General features: G+C 37.2%; 4 protein-coding genes across 5 annotated transcripts; 2 read left to right on the plus strand and 2 right to left on the minus strand.

Moving 5' to 3' along the window:
* The first annotated feature begins 444 nt into the window (after window positions 1–444).
* LOC116019300 (formin-like protein 6) lies at window positions 445–4,329 on the plus strand. Its single transcript, XM_031259453.1, has 4 exons — window positions 445–1,815; window positions 2,359–2,558; window positions 2,777–3,018; window positions 3,112–4,329. The coding sequence occupies exons 1-4, from the start codon at window positions 503–505 to the stop codon at window positions 3,874–3,876; spliced, it is 2,520 nt and encodes an 839-aa protein (XP_031115313.1). The 5' UTR covers window positions 445–502; the 3' UTR covers window positions 3,877–4,329.
* Window positions 4,330–6,715: 2,386 nt separating this feature from the next.
* Window positions 6,716–10,312, minus strand: LOC116021042 (BTB/POZ and TAZ domain-containing protein 4-like). Of its 2 annotated transcripts, none has more exons than XM_031261640.1 (6): window positions 10,088–10,312; window positions 9,589–9,844; window positions 9,365–9,498; window positions 8,304–8,610; window positions 7,899–8,212; window positions 6,716–7,117 (listed from the first exon to the last, which is right to left on the minus strand). In XM_031261640.1, the coding sequence occupies exons 1-6, from the start codon at window positions 10,153–10,155 to the stop codon at window positions 6,991–6,993; spliced, it is 1,206 nt and encodes a 401-aa protein (XP_031117500.1). In that variant the 5' UTR covers window positions 10,156–10,312; the 3' UTR covers window positions 6,716–6,990. The 2 variants fall into 2 exon arrangements, with proteins under 2 accessions (XP_031117500.1, XP_031117502.1); XM_031261642.1 differs by having other exon boundaries at window positions 9,923–10,305.
* A 1,397-nt stretch (window positions 10,313–11,709) lies between these two features.
* Window positions 11,710–14,156, plus strand: LOC116020899 (mitochondrial outer membrane protein porin 2-like). Its single transcript, XM_031261465.1, has 6 exons — window positions 11,710–11,935; window positions 12,045–12,112; window positions 13,077–13,187; window positions 13,270–13,356; window positions 13,445–13,653; window positions 13,733–14,156. Exons 1-6 carry the CDS (start codon window positions 11,887–11,889, stop codon window positions 14,037–14,039), a joined length of 831 nt encoding a protein of 276 aa, XP_031117325.1. The 5' UTR covers window positions 11,710–11,886; the 3' UTR covers window positions 14,040–14,156.
* A 500-nt stretch (window positions 14,157–14,656) lies between these two features.
* On the minus strand, window positions 14,657–15,337 carry LOC116020900 (60S ribosomal protein L26-1). Its single transcript, XM_031261466.1, has one exon. It carries the CDS (start codon window positions 15,274–15,276, stop codon window positions 14,836–14,838), a length of 441 nt encoding a protein of 146 aa, XP_031117326.1. The 5' UTR covers window positions 15,277–15,337; the 3' UTR covers window positions 14,657–14,835.
* Between the last annotated feature and the right edge of the window lie 1,609 nt (window positions 15,338–16,946).

The following is a 16,946-nucleotide window of genomic DNA, read 5'->3' on the forward strand; positions in this document are numbered from 1 at the left end:
CAAATTTGATTTCTACCCTATTTCATTGCAAGAATTTTTTTTTTTCATTAATGAAATATGGTAGAAATCATCCAAAACATCCATATAAATAACATGTCATCATTTTTTCTAATTTTATTTTTCCATGTCATCAAATTAGATGGGTTACTTGTTAGAAATAGGCTAAAAATGCTAGATGAAAAATAATTAAGAGTATAATGACCTAGATGGACCATATTTTAGTTCATGGTGCTAGATGAACAATCAATGATAGTACATGGACCTATTTCATCCTTTTGCCTTTAATTTTTGGTAATAACATTTTTGTTTTTAGTTATTAATTTTATTTTGTTTCAGTTTTAATTTTTAATTATGACAAATATATTAGATTCAATCTAAATAGAAATGGAATACAAAGGCGGCTTAATGGTGAAGTCATTTAGATCTTAGAGAAGCTTCTTTTTGCTGTCTTCTTTCTTTCTCCCTCTACCTGGGCAAGCATTTTCTGGAACAAAAGCCATAGATGAATTTTAGAGGTGGAAACAACAACACAATGAGACCTCATCATCTTCGCATCAACTTGTTTCTTCTTGTTGTGTCGTCGTTGGTTGTCGTGGACTCCACCGGAGCTCAGACTTCCATCAGAAGAAGATTTTTGCATCAGCCGCTGCTTCCGGCGGCGCCGCCGCAAGGCTCCGACTTTTTTCCGCCGGAAAGTCCCGCATTATCCACCCCGGACCCGCCGTTCTTCCCGGAAAAGCCTAATCAGAGCCCACAGCAGCCGTCGGCGTCGGTTCAGCCAAACCGTTCATCGGTGTCGTCGAACCCGGTTCTGCCGCAGCAATCCCGGCCGGTCAAGAAAGTGGCCATTGCGATCTCGGTCGGGATTGTCACGCTGGGAATGTTTTCCGCGTTGGCGTTTTACATCTTCAAGCACCGCCGGAAACACCCAGAGGACACCCAGAAGCTGGTGGGTGGGGTTGGCAGTTCCCGGAGAATCGCCGAGGAATCAAGAATGCTGCCGCCGGCGACTTTTCTGTACATTGGGACGGTGGAGCCGCGAGCTCCGGTGAGTGAGAACAACTGGGCGAACGGGTCGCCTTACCGGAAGTTAAACTCCGGGAAAAGATCCGATCGGTATCGGCCGAGCCCGGAGCTTCAGCCACTCCCGCCGTTGAGCAAACCGCAGCCGCCTCCCATAAATTCCCCGCCGGCGATGACGTCATCCGACGAAGAGAGCCAGGACACTGCGTTCTACACGCTGCAAGGCTCATCTATCAGCAATGAAGAAGGCTTCTATACTCCCATTTCCCACAACACTAAATCAGAGACTCGTGTAAGGAGAACTTCTCCAAGATCACGCCTTTCCGCTTCATCGCCGGATGTCCGGCCGGCAATCATACCGCCGATTAAGAAACCGCCGGATCCTCCACGGCCGTTGCAGCCGCTTCCACAGGAGCCGCCGGTGCGCAATGACAGACCGGCAATACCTTTCATTTTCGTCCCGAAAACGGCGAAATTCTCATCGCCACCTCCTCCGCCTCCGCCTCCACCGCCGCCGCCGCCACCAATATCGCTGCCACGGAAATTGGGAGGTTCCCAGACAAATAATCTCCCGCCAATGGCTAGCCATCAAACGGAAAAGCAGGATTCAAGAACTCCCAGTCCCAAAAGCTGCTGTGGGCAGACAGACAGAAGTACAGCCTCGTCGGAAAGATGTGATTCCGATGAAATGGATGGATCAAAACCCAAGCTGAAACCATTGCACTGGGACAAAGTACAAGCACCATCTGATCGAGCCACGGTCTGGGACAAGCTAAAACCAAGCTCCTTCCAGTAAGTAGCCATGGTAAAAATTTTCTTTTAACTCCTGTCTCTTGCATGGAAGCTCAATTGGTTCGTGGACGATAAGTTGTAGGCAAAGACATAAACTTAAGTCTTTTGACAGTTATAATTTGAGAGTTTCATCTTCTCGTGAGTAACTCTTATAAGCACTAGATATTGGTTGTTCTGTTAAGCATATATATAATGTATAAACATAATTTTGCAATTCAACTATCTGCTTCATTTTTTAGTTGAGATAGAACACATATTTCAATTTGGTATTAGAGTTGTCTACGTGTTGCTTAAAGCCCATAAAAAACAATATGCACGCACACGTGAGAGGTCGTGTTGAGCATATAATATACAAACATAAATGTGTAACCTAACCATTAGTTTAGCCTTTTAGTTGAGACACGGAGCACATACTTCAATTCTTTTCATTTAGTAAGTCGGGTGTGAGGTTCTTTGGCAAGGATTTCACCTTTGTGAACAAAAAATTTCTTTAGGGTGAACTGATATGACCTAAACTTACCTAACCAAGCTTTGTATCTGCAGAGTGAATGAGGATATGATGGAATCACTGTTTGGATGCAATTCTGCAAATTCAGCTCCCAAAGAAGTGACCAGGAAATCAGCACTGCCTCCAGTTGAGCAGGATCATAGAATACTGGACCCAAAGAAGTCACAAAACATAGCTATACTGTTAAGAGCTCAAAATGTAACAAAAGAAGAGGTTTCTGAAGCACTTCTAGATGGTTTGTATATCTCTCCAAATCCCACATTGAAAAATTAGAGAAAAACATATGAGATTACTGAATTCAATCTTTTAGCGTGGTTTGACAAAAGTCCAAATTTCAAATTTGGCCCATTAGATAGCAAGTCCTCCTGTATTTCTTCCACACCATAATTTTCGTACATACTGCACTGGTATCCGCACCCACAACGTGAGACTAATATTGCACTCGGGTTGCAGGAAATCCAGAAGGGTTGGGTCCTGAGCTTCTGGAGACTTTGGTGAAGATGGCTCCAACAAAGGAGGAAGAAATAAAGCTCAGAGCCTACAAAAATGACACCTCAAAGTTAGGATCTGCAGAGAGGTTTCTGAAAGCAGTTCTTGATGTACCATTTGCCTTTAAAAGAGTGGAAGCAATGTTGTACCAAGCTAATTTTGATTCAGAAGTGAACTACTTGAGGAATTCCTTCCAAACCCTTGAGGTAATAACAATAACTATTCTATGAATCTATTCCAATTGACATTTTCAGTGACAGCCATCTATAGTCATTGGCTTCCATTATTGTTTTCATCAGGACGCGAGCAAAGAATTGAAGAACAGCCGATTGTTCCTCAAACTCTTGGAAGCGGTACTAAGGACAGGAAACCGGATGAATGTTGGCACGAGCCGGGGTGATGCCAAGGCATTCAAACTAGAGACTCTCTTGAAATTGGTGGACATAAAAGGAACAGATGGAAAGACAACTTTGCTCCATTTTGTGGTCCAAGAGATCATTAGGTCAGAAGGGACGGGCTCCGGTCCTATCAACGAAAACCCACTGAACAGAACAAATACGAGACTCAAAGAGGACGATCTCAAGAGGAAAGAGCTGCAGGTCGTAGCAGGCTTAAGCCGGGAGCTTGGCAACGTGAAAAAAGCAGCAGGGATGGACTCGGATGTCCTACACAGTTACGTGTCTAGGCTCGAAACAGGACTAGAAAATGTTAGGTTGGTTTTGCAGCTTGAGAAACAAGGCATGGAGGGCAAATTCTTTGACTCAATCAAACTGTTCCTTAAAGAAGCAGAGGAACAAATGTTTAGGATCAAAGGTGAGGAGAAAAAGGCCTTATCCTTGGTGAAAGAAGTGACAGAATATTTCCATGGCAATGCTGCAAATGAGGAACCCCACCCTCTCAGAATCTTCATAATTGTAAGGGATTTCTTATCCATTCTGGATAATGTGTGCAAAGATGTTGGGAGAATGCATGACAGAACAGTGATTGGTTCTGCAAGACCATTTAGAACCCCAACAGCTACATCACTCCCAGTTTTCAGCAAATATAATTTTCAACATAATTGAAGCTCGGGCGAGTATTTTGATGAAACCACATGAACATGGATGATTGATGACAGCAATTTCTGCAGGAGCAGGATGGCAAAGTCAAGAATTTTCGGGTAAAATTTCGTGCTATTGAACAAGTTAACAAGTCCCATGCTTTGAATCAGCCTGCACCAGCACGAACACGAAATAACATGTTGGAAATTGTAAAGATTTGGGAGTCCAGAGAGATCAAACATCATAGGAAAACAAGAACAAGATGCAGCATCCTTGGATTCCATCGGGCAACACGAGATAAATGTTGAACATATTTAAACACAGACATGCACAATGAACAAATCCCAGTAAGAGACTTTGTTTTCTTTTTCTCAATACAATCAGACCTAGGTAGAACAATCTATTTCACTTGTACACATAGTAGAAACAAAAAAAAATGGCACAATACTAGGCATCATAAGACTATAACATTAATTTGTTTTTGCAAGATTAAGAAATTCTTTCTTCTCCTTATATTTACTTATGAACTCATGATAACAGCTAGTTGAGAAAGATATTCATTTTCACTTTTATAATGATCTTAAAACTGTTCAGTGGTTTAAAGAGAGAATGACAAGGGAATAAATTGCATTAAAGAAAGTAAAGCATCCATTTTTTTTTCCTGTTTTATGGTAATAAAGTAAGCTCATTAAATCTTTAAGATACAGGAAAGAAGGAAATTAAAACCAAGAAATCTACGACTGCCAGATGACTGTTAAAATGCCTCAGCGAGAATGTGTACCTTCACAGTGTGAGTTGAAATTGAAGAAACAAAATTCATGATATAATAATGGCCAGAATAACTCCATAAAAGAAGAAATCAAGAGTAGATAAACTTACCAGTCAAAAGGACAAAAATTAAAGAGAGAGAGGGGGAAGTGTTTACAAACCATCTATTTTTTGTCTTAAATTTATAGGTGTTAGTCTACTTTTAGTTTTTTTTTTTTCAAAACATCCACTTTTGGTCATAATATTATTGTGGCATGATTTTTTTTATCCTTTATCAACAAAATAGTTTAAATTTCCTTAAATACAAGGATATTTCAATATTCAATTATGAATTTATTTTTTTAAAAAAAAATAAATATAAAAGATATAGTGGTTCAACCTACTTTTTATTTAAAAAAAATTCAAAATATCCTTATATTTAACTATTTTAATGATTTTGTTGACGAATGACAAAAAATTGTCATGCCACAATAATACTAAGACCAAATGAAAATGTTCAATAAAAAAGAACTAAAAGTGGACTAGCACATAAATCTAGGATCAAAAATATAATGAATTAACTCCATCTATTTATGTGTGAATCCTATATCTAATACTCCGTATATAATTATTATTGAAAATTCTAAAGTGTCGATAGGCATGCAATCATTAATTATACATGAACCATGGTATACACTGCTGGCACACTGCAAGATAGACCACTAACATACATTTCCATTTTTTGTATATTGAATGTCAGTTTTTTAAGATTCATATTTAATATATTTTACGTTCATATTTATATACTATCTAATTTAGTACGTTCAAAATGTACATTCAATATACTAAAATTGAATATTTATCAATGGTCTACCTTCCGCTATAGCCTATAGACCATGATCCACAATATTTTTTTAAAATCGAGAAAGGAGGGGGGACCCTAGGGGAGGCAACAATTATATTTCCTCCTCTACTCTTCTGGCACTCGTGACGTGCACCATATCATCAAGGTAAGCTTCTTCACTCACATGAGGGCAAACCTCAAGCACCCTTTCTTTGTCATTTTGGTGGGCTCCGAAGGACGCAAGGGAGTCGGCCAGCTTGTTCTGCTCTTGGAGAACCACCCTTAACGCTATTCTCCAGTCTCTACCGATCCACCATCTTGCATTCTCGACACATTGCCTCAAGGGGCCACGCCCAAGAGTACCTTCTTGGATCCAGTGGACAATATTATATATAGACATAGATGGTTTGTTGCAAATAGTTAATTATATTGTAACATAATGAGTTAATACCCAATATAGTCATCGACTATAGTGGTTTTACTCAATTTAGTCCTAAGTGACTTTTTGTACTCTATTTAGTCCTCGACTTTAATGATTTTACCCACTTTAGTCCTCTGTTAAGAATTCTGTTTGTTGGGTGTTAATAACAAGGTTAACATGGTAATTTCATTTCTATTTTATTTTTTTTATCAAATTAATTATTAATTATATGTTCTATATATATTTACACAATTGCATACTAAAGACAAAGTAAATTATAATACTTTGGGAAAAAAAAAGAAAAAACAGTTAGCAAATAATGAGCAATTAGTTAACTTTGGCATATTGAAATTCTGATCACTTTTCAAATGAATTCAAATAGAAGCATTTTTAGTTATTTTCAAATGAATCCAAACACAAAGCAATTAGCAAATAATTAGCAAATAGCATTAACAGTAATGAATTCAAACTCAATCAATTAGCATTCTGTTCCTGTAGTATCAATACATTAGAGATACTAAGATAGAGATAAATTAGGACATATAATTAATAATTAATTTGATAAAAAACAAAATAGAAATGAAATTACCATGTTAACCTTGTTATTAACACCCAACAAACAGAATTCTTAACAGAGGACTAAAGTGAGTAAAACCATTAAAGTCGAGGACTAAATAGAGTACAAAAAGTCACTTAGGACTAAACTGAATAAAACCACTATAGTCGAGGACTATATTGGGTATTAACTCGTAACATAATATATATTTTAATTAAAACATGATAGTTTTAAACCTTTAACCATTTAAATTTTAAAGTAATAGAAGTAGTATTGAAAAAGATAACAGAAATTGTAATGACAAAGGTATTTTTATCCAAAAAAGGTATAATATAACCTTTATAACATGGCATACAAAAAGGTAATGGATAAAATTTACAAAGGATTAGGACGATGATGCGGGCTAGAATAGAGGGTAGGCATATTCATGAAGAGAACGCCACACAACATCATAAAAATAAAAAATAAAATAAAAAAACACCATCAATTACATTAATCTTGAAGGTGTAGGTGGGTTACAAATATGATGACAGGTGTAGTGTACAAAGAAGAAGACTCAAATCTTAGGTTTCATGTTGCTTCAACTGAGAAAAATGGAGCTCCTGAGATGCTCTTAGACCTCACAATCTTTCTCACTAGTATTCTCCACTTCATCTCGTCCTTCTTGTTCTGCATTCTCCTCTTCTCCTTAAAATTCCTGAAATAAATGTACATAACAATTCATACGCAGCAATTAGCAAGATGAATCATATGAGATATGCTTAGATAATCATAAAATGTGTCTAATATATGTGTAGTGGAGACATCAGAATTTAACGTTAAGGGCTAAAATAATTTTAATTGAAATTTTTATTATTATTGAAGAAAATATATAAGTATAAATATAACAATATTTATGCCTATGCTTGAGATTTTACTTATTTGATTTTGAATGTGTTCAATTAATTGTAATTATTTTGGACTTGACTAATTGTGCTGTTAGAATTACTTTTCATAAGAAAGATTTCATATTCGAGTCTCATCCTAATCAATTTTTTTTGAGAGAACAAAAGCTATATACTTACACATGTTTGCGAGGAGGGAGGTTGGGGATTAGACCCCGCCCGCCACCCCGAGCTCCGCCACTACTGTGAGGTGTAACATTTTCGTTAAAGGCACATTATGGTGCAAGTTAATATAAGCTAATAATGGTCATCATGTTATGATTTGTAATAGAAAGTATCGATATTCATTATAATGACTATATTGATAACATATAGACTATTTAAGAGCCCGTCCTCTCCTTGTTAGTGTGATGCAAAAATTATTACACCATCTATTTGCCTATTTTGCGAGGATCAAGAGAGACGAAACTTCTCTACTACAATAGGTTAGTTTGAAGTGTTTTAACATGTACTCCTATTAGACATGTGCTATTTCAGTCTACCATTTGGTATTAGAGCCAGTTTGAGTAATTAAGAGGAGGGAAAGAGCTATACCTGCACAGAGGAACCTTACAATTGTCAGAATCAGCGCAAAGGCGAGAGTGGAGCTCGAAGACTTGCCACATCCGCTTGCAGCGCTTGCAGCCGCCGAGGACTCTCATTTTACAGGCGGCGAAGTGGCGGATGAGCGCTTCCAGCCCCTTACACGCCGCATACTTGCACGTTTCCTGATCCTCCTTCAAGCTCTTATCATGCGGACCAATCGTCCGACACCCTTCTTTATATATGTGCACCAGAGCCTCCATCGCCTCGTACAATTCTAGGTAGTTACTCCTCTCGCTCATCTTCCTCGCCTTCTCCTGCTGCCTCTGCAATATAATAACCGCAAATTAAAGCTCACCAACTACCTACTTTCAGGAAAAAAAAACATAAATGTAATGAAAGTTTTCGTATACTTACAAAGTTTTCGTCGATTACGGAGTCGAGGAGATGTTTTTCGAGGATGGGGTGGCTATACCTCATGGCTATCCAGCCTTCGGTGAAGGAAACAGACTTGATGTTCCTGAGGATGAAACGGTGGCTCATAAGGCTGAGGCGGGGGGCGTCACACAATAGCGCTAGCTGAAACACGTCGACTACGTTATCCACCGTCATCATTCCGTCCTCTAGCAGCCATTCGCACTCACGCTTTAGATGAGGAATCGCGTACGAATGCGACAACGCCAGTAAACTAAGGATGTGTTCTCTAAGTTTCTCTTCATCGTAGCTGGATCGGAAACCACAATAAACATCATTCACTAATTCCACTTAACATTAATGATGTCTAGATCCAAGCATATGATATAGGATGAGTTTTTATCACTTTTAGTCTCACGAGTTTGATGATATTCTCATTATTAGTATACTAAAATTGGAATGGTATTTACACTACTTTTTTTTTCTCTCTTTTGGTCCTCTTGATGAGGAATCCAATGAAATTCCGGCCATTAGATTTGACCACATGATCTACTTGTGAATAATTAAAGTGTATGGATAAAAATCAAACTTTCTATCAAAGTATGTCATGTGAATAAACAAGCATATCTGTCTCGTTCGGTAAAATTTCACCAAATACAAGACCAAAATTGAGGTAAAAAAAATAAAAGTCAACCACCTATAATAGCAATTTTCATAATTATGTATTAATAGGGATATCCCACAAACCAAAAGGGACAATAACTCAATATAAAATTAAGATAGCATGAGTTTAGCTCACTAGTTCAATATGTAATATTTAGAGATTATATTTAAATTGAGCATATCCCTCAGTGAGTTATCGTGATGTAGGTTAGGGATCTAACCTTTTAGATGAAGAAGAATTCATGGAAATTAGTATGCAATCGTTGTTATGTTAGGTATAAAATGACATATTATATGACTAATAACTAATTAAATTAGATTGAAGTTAAAGTCCAAATATTATGGAAATTATTTGTGGATTATTAAACTTGAAAAGAAAAAAAACACTAATAAAATCATACCGGGAAGAATACAAGAAGCGAACAAAAACGGAGACAGCCTCGGCCGGAACTCCATGGATGGAGATTGCAATCCGATCGCCACGGCGGCGTCTCGGTTTTCTCAACATGGCTTTCATTATCGGCGAAGAAACACCCTGTATTGCATCATATCATCAGTAAACTAAAGGAACATCATCAGTACAAGGATCTCTGCACCGGACAAATCGAATAAACAAACGACTTACGAGAACACTAGCGTGTGCATAGACAACGCCGCCGTCATCCGTGCTAATTGCCACATCGGCTCGATATCCTTCATCAAAAAGATGATCCATCCGGTGGTTCGACGCGGCGTAGGGGCGCCACTGTTTCCTCGTTGCTCTGCTCCGACGATGATGAATGCTTTCAGCGTACGGATGAGGCAGGGGAGGCGGAATCGGCAAAAATTCCGCATAATCATTCGAATCCGAAAGCTTACCCATCTTTCCGATCCTTGAATTTCTACAAATTAAATTAAATCAAACACAGAAGGAATAAATTAAATCCAACATTAAATACGGTTTAAACAGACGACATTACCTTAATCTACTGATCAAAGTTTCTGAGGAATAATACTGGACAAGGGAAGATCAAAAAGCTTCATACAAATGATTACCAAAAAAAAAATAATGATCTCTTCTCTCTGCAAACTAATCAGATGTTTCTACAAACATTAAGGTATTCGTACACGACCTTCAAAACTACCTCAAAAACAACCAATCTTTGAAGAAAAAAAAGCCTCCAGACGGATCAGACCCCCTCTCTCTCAGCATTAACACACCAGAAACAATGCGCCCTCTATTTCGATCTCTTGTAACAACTCGGGAGAGAGAGGGCTCGCTGAGAGAGAGAATGAGAAACGCACCAATGATTGAGTTATATACGCATACAAGATGAAATGTAAGAGGGGCTGAGAATCGTGGAAAGAGGAAACTCCTACGATGTATACAACAACGTACGCCCAAAAAAAAACAAAAAAAAAAAAAAAAAGATCGAATGATCTGTATCGTTGTCGGATCTAGGGCACGGCCATATCGAGCTCGGTTGATAATGGCCGTTGTTTATATTATTAAAAATGTGCGGTGATCTTCCATATAGGTTGTCTATTCATGTGGAGATATTTATGTTATCTTTTTGCTTACACTGTTTTTATCGTTTATTGATGATATTTTGATACCTACCAACATATGGAGGTTTGATTATCAGTTACAGTATTAGTGATGCCTCTCCACATACACCAGCCGACATATGGAGGTGTGGTTATCACTTTGAGTACGTATTATTGATGCTACTTAGGATATGAACCGTAACTTCACGTTAAAAATTGGACTAACATTTATGAATTACTCTAAGATTTCATCCGATCGATGTGGTTTAATTAAATTCTGTTATATTAATTGGTTTGTATATTAATGTGATAATAGTTAAATAAGTCCATATATAGATTTTACGAAAATAACAATTAAGCTATTTGTTATGAAAGATTTTCAAATTAACTTTCGAATTTTGAGTTCAATTTACTTCTTATAGCAAGTTACTATTAGATCATAAATGATCCGAGCAGATTTGAATGTCATACCATATGGAGTATGGACACCAACTCATATATTGCGGTATACTTTTTTTTTCTTATTAAAAAAAATATTTATCGGGCTAATGCACCACTTTTTCTCCATATGATATGCCTACTGTTGTTAATTGGAGAAGTATATCTTCTTGGACTTTGGATGGGAGTTGAGTGGAATCCATCATCTTGGATTAATCTTCATGGACTAATAAATTACTCGTGCTATCAGACTAATCAAGCATTGGGGATAATAATCACAACTCCAACAAACCACAATTAAATGGTTAATTATGAAATTCAATGCATCCCCTGGTTTTGATTCAATGGGTCATAGAAGTAGTCATAAATTTCATCAAGAGAAAAAAGATTAAGGGTGGTCAATTAAAAATTTAAAATTAAACGTAACTAGACCACTATATTCGAAAGACCCCAAATGGTATTAACTCTTTTGACAGATATGGGCAATGAGATGGGTGTGTTTTAGTAACAATGACAACTAATGGTGAAGAGACATCCTCTACCTTCCTCTATTATTTGTAAATATTTTTATTTAAACATATATAAATATTAATTGTTTACTACGGAGTTATTTTTTTAAAACACTCAGAATTTTTTCGATCATGCGACCACTCATTTTAAATGATAACAAATACGTCACCACATTGCATAATAGTTCACTACTAATTTTTCTATATAAATTTATTTTATATTTTATACGGAGTAAAATAATAATGTAATAATTTCCAAAAGCCAAACAAGCACTTGAGTCATGTTCCTGGCTCTTCTCCGATTCGTGGTCACTATTTAAAAACACAAAGTCAAATAAGGCGAATTTCTCTTCTGCTTCATCAATTCCAGCATCACAGTTCGACATCGCCGAATCGCTTCACGTCTCTCTCTCTCTCTATCTCTGTGCATTCGCAATTCACATCGGAAAATGAGTACGGGGCCCGGTCTCTTCTCTGATATTGGCAAAAAGGCCAAAGGTAAATCGCGCGCTCTCAATCCACTTTTCTTACACGTCGTATTTATATATATGCGCACGCTTTCTGGAATTTGATTGCGGTTTTCGTATTCTATACATAATACATGTAGATCTGCTAACCAGGGGATATGTCTCCGATCACAAGTTATCTGTGTCGACTTACAGTGACACCGGAGTGGTATGATTCCTTTACGTTTCCGTTCTGCATTTTTTCGCTCTAGTTGTAGTTTTTGTTTCCCAATTTTGAATTATATTGGTTAGGTTTTTCGATACTATTTCTTTAGACTTTACTTAGAAGCTTTAAATGCATCTATGCTTTGATTTGATATTGGAGTCTGGATTTAGCTATATTGGTTAATGCACAGCTCATTTCTTCCTTTTAAGGGGTGAATTTACACGTAATGCCACTGTTGTTCTGTTGTTTTTCTTTTCCCCTGCTAATGTGTGTGCAAATCCATTTCAAATTTTCAATGTGTTGCATTATATTAGAGGTATTATATCCTCTGTGGACATTGAAGACTTCTTTAGATTTATTGATAATATTATTTGGTTCTTTCCTACAAGAGTAGGATAACACATTTTCAATCTATGATGTTAGGAATGGTAAGGACTTAGTGGCGATACAGAAGGTTGGAAGCCATCAATCGCGTGTCCACATAAGTTCTGTATATTAGTTTCTAGTCATTGTGAAGGAAGGCACTTTTAGGAGGCTGCAAAGAATGAGCAAGCACTAGAATAAATTGATAAAATGACCAAATCTGTAGCTCATTTTGCTTGAAGAACCTTTACCAGAAACCATATATTCTTTAAATACTCTTGGAACCAATGAATTGTATCATGCCAGAGAATGAGTAAATCATTCTCATTTTTACTTAATTCCTATATCTTCTTTTTATTTGATTGGGTAATTTGAGAATGAATCATAAGTATTTTATTCTTCATCAGTGCTTTAAGACGCTTGCAAATCTTTATGCTGTAAGACCAAGTCATCTCATTATCTATTCTAGTGTCAGATATGCAAGAATATTGGCAGTTGTAATTTGAGTTTGATGTCATTCAAAGAATATTGGCAGTTGTAATTTGAGTTTGATGTCAATGAATGACGAGAATTCAGAAGTTCACACTCCTCTTTTGTGATTTAGGCCCTTACATCAACTGCAGTGAAGAAAGGAGGGCGTTCAAGTGGAGATGTATCAGTGCAATACAAATATATGAACATTTTGGCTGATGCCAAAGTTGATACAGAATCAAATGTGGGTGACCAAGGCATTGTTATTATTTAAAAATGTGTTTGTTTTCTTGAAACTTTTTTCCTCATCCATTCTTTTGTTCCAGGTTTCAACAACTTTGACGTTCACCGACATTGTCCCATCAACAAAGACCATTGCCTCTCTGAAGTTTCCTGATTACAATTCTGGCAAGGTGAAAAAGCTCATTTATGAAGGATGATTAATTGCCCACAATCATGGGTTTCATTCTCAAGCATTGCTATTTCTTTTGTCTTACGCAGCTGGAGGTTCAGTATTTCCACCATCATGCAACCTTAAGTACAGTTGTTGCTCTTAAACACTCACCCATAGTTGATCTCTCAGTCACCCTTGGCACTCCAACCTTTGCTTTGGGTGCTGAGGCAACTTACGAAACTGCTTCAGGTAAATTAACCAAGTATAATGCTGGCATCAGTCTCACAAGACCAGATTCTTGTGCTGCAATAATCTTGTAAGTCCATAACTAAGCCATCAATTGCATCTGTGCTGGAAAGATTTGGTTTCTAACATTCAGTGCCCTCTTACTAAAGGGCTGACAAGGGTGATACAATAATGGCATCATTTATGCACCATCTGGATGCAAAGAAGAAGACTGCTGCTGTGGGAGAGGTCAGTAGAAGGCTCTCCTCCAACGAGAACACATTCACAGTTGGTGGCTCATTTGCTATTGATCACCTTACAAATGTGAAACTGAAGCTCAACAACCATGGAAGACTCGGAGCTGTATTGCAGCACACAGTGATTGCAAAATCGACTTTGACCATTTCAAGTGAATTTGACACCAAGGCCTTGGACAAGACTCCCAAGTTTGGTGTTGCCCTTGCCCTTGTGCCTTGAGATTTCCGTGTTTTTGGACATTCTTTTCATTGGGGTAGCAATACCGAATAACACTTCTCATTGAGTGTGTACTGTTAGTTTTCTGAGTTATTTCACCTAATTTTTCCAGAGTTAAAATCAAGCCTATTCACTATTCAGTGTAGAAAAGAAACCCATAACCAGGTTCAGGGTAACATAGTCATTGCCCAACACGATCTCTACGCTCCTAGAATTGAAACCTAGAACACCTAAAGAACAAGCTAGCATGCTCCCTACAAAGCTAAGAAAATTCAATTTGCCATGAAGCTAAAATCAGTTCCATGAAGCCAAGAGCAACATACAAACATTATTAGTGGATTCACAAAAGCAGCCTCAAAGCATAGTGTGTTATAACAACATTCATTTCTATATTCAAGGGCTCACAAGGTTGAAGCAATAAAACCTCAAACCATCAAAATATAAGCTCTCAAGAACACTAGAAAGAGTACAAAATATGATTAAATTCAGCAGCAGATTCATAAAAACACATTTGTTTGTTTATCACAATCAGATCCAAAGATAAACTATCTTTTAAAACTATCTTTTAAAAGAAATCAATTTGCTACTACTACTATCAGCACTGAGCATTGGGCACAACATAAAAATTAAAAATGGTAGACATATTATCATGATAATGTTAACTGACGAGTGCATAAATCCAGGAAATATGCAATAGATTATAACCAAAATTTAAAGGTGCAGATATTCAAAACGTAACACTAATCCTCACTGATTGAACAATCAATAAAAAGTAGCAGCAAATATAACAACCTCAAAATCAATCAACTGTTTGCATGATATCCTCAGTTGTGAACTTGGTACCCTTTTCCTTGTCGGCGGCGGCGCGGCCCTTAGCCTTGCGTTCGAGCAGGGATTTGCGGTCCTTGTCGAGGCGGAGCTTGGTGATAACGACCTTGGAGGGGTGGATGCCGACGTTGACGGTAGATCCGTTAACCTTCTCGCGAGTAATGCGCTCGATGTGGATGACCCATTTCTTACGGTAGACCTGGACAACTTTGCCCTCGCGGCCCTTGTAGGTCCCGCGCACCACCTGAACCTCGTCGTCTTTCCTCACCGGCATCGACCTCACGTTGTACTTGGAGCGCATGTCGCCGGACAAAGGGGCGCTCATAATCACGCGCCGCTCGCTAGACGGGGCCGTGAAGTGAGCCTTCCTGCTCTTGCGGCGGGAGGAGGACACTCTGGGATTGTACTTCATCTTCGCCGCCGATTCTTCTCTCTACCGCCCTCTCCTCTGCTGCTCTGTTATAGTAGAAAAAATGGAGCTAGGGTTATAATATTTGTAGCGCCGTAGAGGGTTTGCTTGGAAAGGGAAGCAGGTTGCTGGGTCTAGGCCCTAGGGCAAAGAAAAGTGCTTGGAAATTGGGCTTTCTTTATGGGCTGAGAAATTGGGCTATCAAGATGGGCTGCCTGAATTTTGCATATGGGGTGAGTGGCAAATTATTGCATGGACCATGGTCCACACAACTGTGTGGACCAAAAATAAAAATTACATTATTTTTATACTAAAGGTACATTATTGGACAGTATCAGTACAAAAATAATGTACCCTAAAATAATGTACCTTCAATACAAAAATAATACACTTTTTATTTTTGGTCCACACAGCTGTGTGGACCATGGTCCATGCAATAATGATTGGGGATGAGTGGCCAATTGGATTTCCTTTTCAAACTGGATTTTACTCCAAAGAGATTTGGATGTGATCTTAGCCCTACTACGTTTGTGATTTTTAGTGGATTTTTGGAGAAGTAAAAACTTTGAGACTGGAGGCTGGATTTTTAACAAATGTGGAATTGTTTTTTTTTTTTTTAAATACTAGTAACTACCCGTGCAATGCACGGATTAATTTTTATATTATATATTTAAATAATACAAATTAAAGGTAAAGATATAAATAATTATAATATTTGAGAGTGTGTGTTTATTTGATTATAAAGATTAATGCAAAAGTATCAATAATATATGAATCATTTAATTGCATTTATTTTAAAAAATTTGCTATATAATATGATTTATGTAACTTATATGACCATTTTATGGATTAAAAGTTCTTTTTCAATGTGANTATGATTTATGTAACTTATATGACCATTTTATGGATTAAAAGTTCTTTTTCAATGTGAGGATCATTTTGTGGCTCTTATTTTTATTATTCACTCCTATATATACACTATCTACCTTATTAGCAAACATACCGGATTTGTTTAATACAATATAAAGGATTTGACTTTGTAAAATATTTAATAGTATTTATAATGATTTATAATATTTTCTATATGGAAAAACATCCTAAAATCATTGATAAAACATAAAATACACATGTGGTATATATAGTTATAGAAAATTACCCGTGCGATGCACGAATAAACTTTATATATATATAGGCCGCCCCTTAACGTGCGATCAGTGCGGCCTCACCACTATATAGAAATCTGTTCAAATGTGGTCACGCCTTCCCATGCGATCGGTGCGGTTCACACCACTCAATGTTAGAAAACACACCACAATGAAAATACAGAAAAACACCAAAAAAACACACCACACACCCAAAATAATGCACCATAATTTCCCTGCCCCTAATGGTGCATTTGCTAACACTGTGTGGTGTATATTTGCATGCCTAGTGGTGTATTTTTTTGTGATGCGTACCTAATGATGCATATTTGTGCGGTGCATTTTCTAACATTGAATGGTATATATATTTGTATACATAGTGGTGAGGCTGCACTGACCGCACATTAAGAGGCGGCCACACCTGATTATGACAATATATATATATATATATATATATATATATATATATATATATATATATATATATATATATATATATATATATATATATATATATATATATATATATAT

The sequence above is a fragment of the Ipomoea triloba genome, chromosome 5 (genome assembly GCF_003576645.1).
Source record: "Ipomoea triloba cultivar NCNSP0323 chromosome 5, ASM357664v1".
NCBI classification, from domain to species: Eukaryota; Viridiplantae; Streptophyta; class Magnoliopsida; order Solanales; family Convolvulaceae; genus Ipomoea; species Ipomoea triloba.

Excerpts from the sequence above, each read along its gene's own strand:
- LOC116020900 (XM_031261466.1), bottom strand. The coding sequence starts at position 15,276 with ATGAAGTACAATCCCAGAGTGTCCTCCTCCCGCCGCAAGAGCAGGAAG.
- LOC116021042 (XM_031261640.1), bottom strand. The coding sequence starts at position 10,155 with ATGCTGAGAGAGAGGGGGTCTGATCCGTCTGGAGGCTTTTTTTTCTTC. Across the intron at positions 9,499-9,588 it reads ATGCACACGCTAGTGTTCTC|GGTGTTTCTTCGCCGATAAT; the intron begins GTAAGTCGTTTG and ends GATGCAATACAG. Across the intron at positions 7,118-7,898 it reads TGTAAGGTTCCTCTGTGCAG|GAATTTTAAGGAGAAGAGGA; the intron begins GTATAGCTCTTT and ends CATTTATTTCAG.
- LOC116020899 (XM_031261465.1), top strand. The coding sequence starts at position 11,887 with ATGAGTACGGGGCCCGGTCTCTTCTCTGATATTGGCAAAAAGGCCAAA. Across the intron at positions 11,936-12,044 it reads TATTGGCAAAAAGGCCAAAG|ATCTGCTAACCAGGGGATAT; the intron begins GTAAATCGCGCG and ends TAATACATGTAG. Across the intron at positions 12,113-13,076 it reads CTTACAGTGACACCGGAGTG|GCCCTTACATCAACTGCAGT; the intron begins GTATGATTCCTT and ends TTTGTGATTTAG.
- LOC116019300 (XM_031259453.1), top strand. The coding sequence starts at position 503 with ATGAATTTTAGAGGTGGAAACAACAACACAATGAGACCTCATCATCTT. Across the intron at positions 1,816-2,358 it reads CTAAAACCAAGCTCCTTCCA|AGTGAATGAGGATATGATGG; the intron begins GTAAGTAGCCAT and ends TTGTATCTGCAG. Across the intron at positions 2,559-2,776 it reads TTCTGAAGCACTTCTAGATG|GAAATCCAGAAGGGTTGGGT; the intron begins GTTTGTATATCT and ends CTCGGGTTGCAG.